Source organism: Cystoisospora suis (genome assembly GCF_002600585.1).
Source record: "Cystoisospora suis strain Wien I chromosome Unknown contig_607, whole genome shotgun sequence".
NCBI lineage: Eukaryota > Apicomplexa > Conoidasida > Eucoccidiorida > Sarcocystidae > Cystoisospora > Cystoisospora suis.
Window position 1 is genome coordinate 58544 of NW_027153408.1, and position 6534 is coordinate 65077.

Sequence of the window (6534 nt, forward strand, 5' to 3'; positions counted from 1 at the left end):
TATACCAAAGGAAGATCGGCGTGAGTGCTGTCTGCCACCAGGCACGCTTACTCGAAGAAGCCTCTTGCTCGCTACGGTCACCTGTTCAAACGCCATTCTTGGATTGCCCTCGATCAACGACTGGCGCACATGCCCACGCTATGCTGGACCAGGGGGCATGCTTGACAGCAGGGGAGCTGTGCGGTGCCCGTGCCCGCACTGGAGAGTCGAAGCCGTTGGAGCCAGTGCACATGTAGCGGTGGAAGGTCCGACTGAGGTCTGGTCGCCAGGCATGTCCCCGTCTCACGCGCTTTGGCCGATGCAGGCGATACCATAAAGAAGGGGCATGAGGGTGATGAAGTGTCCCGGACGGAGACGACGGCAGGTCTCCGAGATCGCTGGTGTCATCGGAGGCAGAAGGGCTATCGCAGCGCGGCTCGACATTTCGCACGGGTGCGCGTCAAAGGCGTTACGGCCTTTGCAGCCGATGTGGACCTCGTACAGGCAGTTTGGAGGGAAGGTGACGCCGGATCCCCGCGTCCTGAGCAATGGCAAGCGCCTCGGGGTTGGAAGGTGAACAGAAGCCCATGGTATGCCATCTATTCCCGGCTGGGGCTTGGCCTGTGCGAAAGAGACTGATTTGTTGCTGATGTGTTGATCAGAAGTCAGATGCTGTGTGCCCGCCCACACGACTGCGTTGTGTCTTCTGACTCTAAGAAGCAAAGATTCATCCGGAGACACCGTGAACTCTCCAGTCGCGGTGTATGGCACGTTCAGGAAACCCTCTCTTTCGTCGATGGAGTGTCGCGCCAACGGTCTTGCAACGTATCCCGCTGTCCGTGTGTCCGCGCTGGGGCAACGAAGATACGAACACCGTGAACACACCAACAGCATTGCCCGTCGCTGCTCATTCTACGCGGACATGATCAGACGTCGTAGTGTAGCTTTCGTAGTGTTTATTGATGCGAAGACGCACTTCGTGGCTTCGGAGGCCGAGCGACACAACGGGGCACTGCCGCCCGGAGTCAAGATCGATTGTGAGCTATTCCGCGGGGGATGCAGGGCAGGTAGCCACGCAGTGTGCATGCAACTGATTAATGAACATTTAATGGACGCGAGTTCTTTGCCTCTTTGAATGGTTTTCTTTTCCCGTCTACCCGCGTACGGTCTGGCGCGTAGGCGGACTCAGCCGGGCGGCGTAACCTTGCTCTATGTGATGCCTATGTCTTTTGTCTGGTCGGAGGGGAGTCTGACGCTTGTGCTGAGAAGTGGTCGTCCGAGCAAATGGCTTGCAAAAGCAGAGAGTCAGATGTTGACGTGGTTCGGTGTGGGTCCGCGTCTTTTGGCGAGAACTTGCCTCGCGGCCTATCTTCCCGAGAGCTGTGCGCCGGCACGGACATACGGTTACACAAATCTCTTTTCTGTACTGTGTGGTAAATACATGCTACGGAAGGTTACAGCGCATGTGTGCCAACTGGACTTTGTAGAGACACGTCTTGGCCCAAGTGCCGCTTTAGGCAAATAAGACAGTCAAGATGGACATCCACCACTTCCTCTCACAACTTCCGGGTCACCTACGGTGTCAAATCATGGAGGACGTGGAGGGTAGGCCAGTCTACGACTGTTTGGATACGGACGGCCCGCCCGGCCTGACCAGGTGAGCTCCGGTTGACACCTCGCAAAGGTTCGTCGATAGCACCTGCGGGCGGGGGACTTCAGGGCAGGGCTCAGAATGTCTAACTGAATGCAGCAACAGGGTTCTCGGGTGCCGGACTGCAGAGGCGCAGGTGCCTTCCCCTACCGCTCAGATTTCTCCATACGTAGATCTGGCTGTGCACCAGGTGTCCGTACTCACGAGTGTTTTGCGTTCCCCGGCGTGGCATTACACGTGGACTTCTGATTTCGACTGCCCGGAGATAGCTCCTGAGTACCGCGCGAGACAGCGAACCAATCTCTCCAGCTACGACAGGACTCACTGTGGTTTTTCTGTTGTCGGTGCAGGAGGCGTCTTGTCCACTCAGATCTCCGCTCCCTGTTGGACGACCCGACGGACCTCGATCACCTTGTAGACCCGTCGCGTAACTGCGCACCCTTTCTGATTGGTTTGTCTCTACCATACGCTCTGTGTTCTCGACACACGTACGTGGTAGATGCGTCCACAGACATAATTCTTGTAAGAGTGGACATGAGCATGGTTCTCTCCGCAAACTTCCGTGCCGTCGCACCTTCGCGTAGGTGGGACGGCACATGTGTATCGATTTTCTGTAAGACCGTCCTTGCGGACGCCTCTGTTGTAAAGCAGTGACTAGCGCGGGGTTTGCGAACTATCGCCCTAGATACTCATCGTGACTCGGGCCTGCATGGCAGATTTGTGCTGGAACTATCTCTTTCTTCGAGGAGTGCCCTCGAGGGACGGCCATGAGATTCTCTGAAGATCGTTAGGCACAGTGTTGTTTAGTACAACACTGTCCGGCGTTAGGGCGCGCCTGTGTGTGTCACGCCCGGTAGGGTTTCCCACGTCGTCTCGCTAGCTATGTCAAGTATCTTCATGTGGGCCGACAAGGATCTGTATTGCATTTGGCCTCAGGCCCATAGCCCGGACAAAAAGGGTACCTTAGAAACAATCGCAAGGAACCCCGCCTCTCTTCGGTATAGTGTGGGTAGGTTTGGAGTGACAATCATTTCTTTGCGAGGGGGAGGTTCTTATTCTTGCGGCGCCAGCAGTTTCTACCTGCCGTGGAGGAAACGCCTTAACTCTGTGGTGCGGGGTCCTTCTGCTGTTTTTCATGGGAAAATCCTCAGTCGAGAAGGCTACGGAAAACGCTGACTTATGTCTGCTGGCACGCGAAGAGGCGCAGAAACTCTACGATGCAGGCTGCTTTAGACGGTCGGCTTTTGGGGGTGGCAAGCACAAGTAAGTGCGTCGGCCGAAGTTGCTAGGTTTCTCTCGACAAAGTCAAAGTGAAGTCACTCTTCACCATCATGAGGCGCGATGTGGTCCGGGTAGTTGAATGAGACAAGCCACACAATTCAAAATCGCCCTTTGTTCGCGGGTAGGCTGCATGTGCTCCACATCGCTCACTCGTAACGATCGTCTTACTTTAGGAAAGCTCTTGTTACTATAGCTTTGGCGGCTACGGTAGCGGGGGCGACGGCCCTGTCGACACCATTCGAGAAGGTGATGTACGTGCCTTGGTAGTATGGTTTCATGTTACCCGCCGTCCATCAAGTAGCGCGTAGTTCTGTTCCGGGCGGTGCACACTGCAGCATGCCCCAGGCTTTCTGAGCTGCTGGCAGTACTACTTGGTGCTTGTGGCATCCGTACTGTCGCATGCCAGCACTATTCTTTTGTTCTCTCCGGCAGCCGACACTTTTCTTGGTATTCTTTGTCTAGTACCTTACAGAGGCTGGGGGTCGTTGCTGTTTCCTATCAGCATCTCCAGGTAGTGAACAAACCCTATCTTTTGTAGAGGTTGTTTCTTCTTCGGAGGCGAGTTATCGAACCATAAAGAGTTGTGACTTAACCGAGTTTGTGCGTCTTTAGGTACTTCTTCAGTTTCTTCACGATTCCAGCAGCATCAGCATTCGGGGAGCCGGCGAGGATGAGGATTGAGCCGCTGCTGATACGTGCCTGGTCCGCGCTTCTCAGATGACAGTCAAGGGTAACCATCTTTTGACTTTACGCGGGCGCTTGTCTGTCTTTTTTTTGCTGAATGACGGCTGTACAGAGCCGTGGACGACCAGAATCGAAGCGACGAAGTCATTTGGTTAAGGCAGCAAGCTTTGTCTTCATGTCCTGCCCTCCGTCGCATTCTTTCAATGTAAGGTTGAAGAAAGAGCCTGTACGTGGGACGGAATACAGCGTGTTGTATTAGTGTTTTATCTCTTATTAGTGGCTTCAGCTGTGTTGTTGAGTCCGGTGTCCTCCTCTGCTATCGATGAAGAGCCTCTGCGGCTTTTTGTAGTGGCCTCAGCGTTCGCCCGCTAGAAACGACCGAAAGCATACTGCTTCAATACGGGCCACCCTCAGCAGTTCAGAGTGCGCGCGGCCATCAGCCTCCGAACGGCACTCTTTGGGCCCACAAGAGGTCTGGAGAATCTCAACCTTTGGAAGGGACGGAGGCCTGGTGAACTCTGAGGACAACTAGGTGGACAGAACACAGGGACACTACGACCTACTCCGACTATGCTCGAGGCAGTCGCCCATAGAGTCTTCCGGAACGGTATCAGCTAAAAATCTCAGTGTATTTTAGAGCCCCGACTAAAGCGAATATCAACATCCTCCTCCATCTTTCGAGTGCTGGAGCTCCAGGAATTTCCGGCCCGTATGCAGCCGGCGCGAGGCACTGATGTCGGGGGGAGCATAATTGAGAGCCCTTCTGCGCGGGCTTCGTCCGGAGCCTTTGTCTTCAGATTTGAGGAGATTCAGAAAGGATTAAACACTAGTTTCTCTCGGCTAGGTGTTGATCTCGAAGTACACCGAACGGAACTCCAGCTTTCTCTCTATGCAAGTGAGTGTCGCGGGGCACTCCGGTGACAAGTTCCTCGTTGTTGCCCACTAAGGGTGTTCTCGATGCTGTCTCTTGAGTTCTTTCTTTCTTTTCTTTCTTTTTCTCTTCCGCTCAGTTTTTCTCCCATATCTCCTGAGCTGCTGCCTTATGTACACCTCCTTTGGTCAGCTGGGCAGTGATCGGCAAAGGAGACGATTAGCAGCCTGTAGGCACGTAGGGGTTGTCGCGCGGACGCGTACACCAGCGGCTGAATTCAAGTGCGTGAAACAAACAAGAGCTTCGTTTTCGATGCCCCGTACCCACGGAAATCCCTACAAGGGACGAACATTTTCTGACGTCTGACGGGCACCCGGAACCGCACACGCTGGGTCTTCTACAGAAGCTGTCTACGGAGTCAGAGTATTGTAACGCTGTGTGTACAGAAGCTTAGCCAGCTCTTTCTTCTGCGGTTTTCAGAGGACACTGGAGGCTACACGGCACACAAGGATTGCGGGCCAACAACAGGTACGATCTTTGATGGAAACGAGAGCACTGGCTGCTGTTTTGTGGGAGGCGCAGTAGCCGTGCGTTCACTCAATGCGACCTACATTGCCTGACATCGCTGATTCCATCAGAAGGTCCATTGCCGCTTGGCGTCACATCGTCTCGTCTTGGAGACAACATCCGGGGGTGGCGATTTCCTTGCTTTGGGGCCAGCGGCACTTGTCCTTTTTTTTTTTAGAACCACTCTTAGTTTCGCCACGTATGAGAAGTGTGATGGACTTTGCGCGGACTGCTTCTGCCACTTGTAAAAAACCTGGTCCGGAGGCAGAGGGCTCTGTGAGATGTGTAAGGTAGGCGTCACGAAAGAAAGCCGACTTGTTGTTTGGACAACCGGGGAGCATTAACTCGAGAACAACACGGGGGTTGTCTCAGGCATTGTGTGAGCCCCGTGACCGTTTCTCGAGCGAAGGCAGTGCCGTGCAAGGCGGCGACGGTGATACCTTGGAGTCGGCCGCCTGGGCTCTTGCTTGGGAAGAATGAAGTAGCTTTCCATCTGTGGCGTCCCTGAACCGTGCTTCAGGCCACGAGAGGTACTTGACCGTTATCCTGTACCTTAACGAAGGGTGGGTGCCGGAGTGGCGGGGCCAGTTACGCCTCTACCTCGATGGCTGCTGCGCCGACATTGCGCCTTTGTCAAATAGGTACGCAGACGTCAGAAGTTCAGCTTCTCGTGGGAATACCGTCTCTTGTTCGTACTACGGAGCTCGATGACGCCTTCCTGTCCATGAAATACGTGTCGGTGCGGTGGTGTTACAACTGCCAGGGTCTCAACAGCACATGGCCCACATGGAAAAGGAAACACCATTGGCAATGAGAACAGCAACTGGAGGGAAATCCAAGACGCGTACCTGTGTGCTGCCTCAGCGCAAGCGGTAAAACGTAGAACTTTGAAATCTCCAGTCACACGCACAGCGCATGCTCTCCCCGGCGCATCTCGGGCGCACTGCACAGGTTGCCTGCCTCCTTTCTCCGCCTACCTCTTACGTTTACCCCGGCAGTGTGACATCAGTCCGAACGGCTGCACACTGAACGCTGGGGAAGCGAGTAGTTCACATTTCGTGCATGCCTGTCAGAAAAGACGACTACTTGCCTCGCCGTAGAGCCGTTGCTCCGAGGCTTTTCGAAGACATCCATTGTGGATTCTTTTTGCGTAAGCGGTTCGATCCTGTGTATGCACGGCCTTTTCGGAGGCAATGGCGAGTAGCATGGCAACTGCTGAATGTGGCTGCAGGATGGTCTTCTTCAGGAGTGAACAGCTGGAACATAGGGTTCTTCCCGCACGGTGCTCGAGCCGTGTTGCGATCACCTGCTGGTTTTCTGTTCGCCGTCGAAGCGTGTCAAGCGGATTGCGGCCAACGACAGATGGAAGAAGCCCTGTGGTGTCCAGGTTCCCATAGCGTTTTCAAGTCAGGAGCCGGCTCTTGTTGAGTGACTCATAGATTGCTATGACAACCGCCGCAGTAGAGGTACTTGCATGAACTGCGCTGGGCCCATGAGGTAC

General features: G+C 54.5%; 1 protein-coding gene across 1 annotated transcript; it reads left to right on the forward strand.

Moving 5' to 3' along the window:
- The first annotated feature begins 355 nt into the window (after window positions 1–355).
- On the forward strand, window positions 356–6429 carry CSUI_001508 (2og-fe oxygenase family protein). The gene is made up of 11 exons (XM_068061714.1): window positions 356–569; window positions 757–1016; window positions 1467–1636; window positions 1981–2152; window positions 2782–2893; window positions 3708–3800; window positions 4393–4490; window positions 4947–4994; window positions 5212–5323; window positions 5554–5674; window positions 6265–6429. The coding sequence occupies exons 3-6, from the start codon at window positions 1515–1517 to the stop codon at window positions 3749–3751; spliced, it is 450 nt and encodes a 149-aa protein (XP_067926315.1). The 5' UTR covers window positions 356–569; window positions 757–1016; window positions 1467–1514; the 3' UTR covers window positions 3752–3800; window positions 4393–4490; window positions 4947–4994; window positions 5212–5323; window positions 5554–5674; window positions 6265–6429.
- The last annotated feature ends 105 nt before the right edge of the window (window positions 6430–6534 follow it).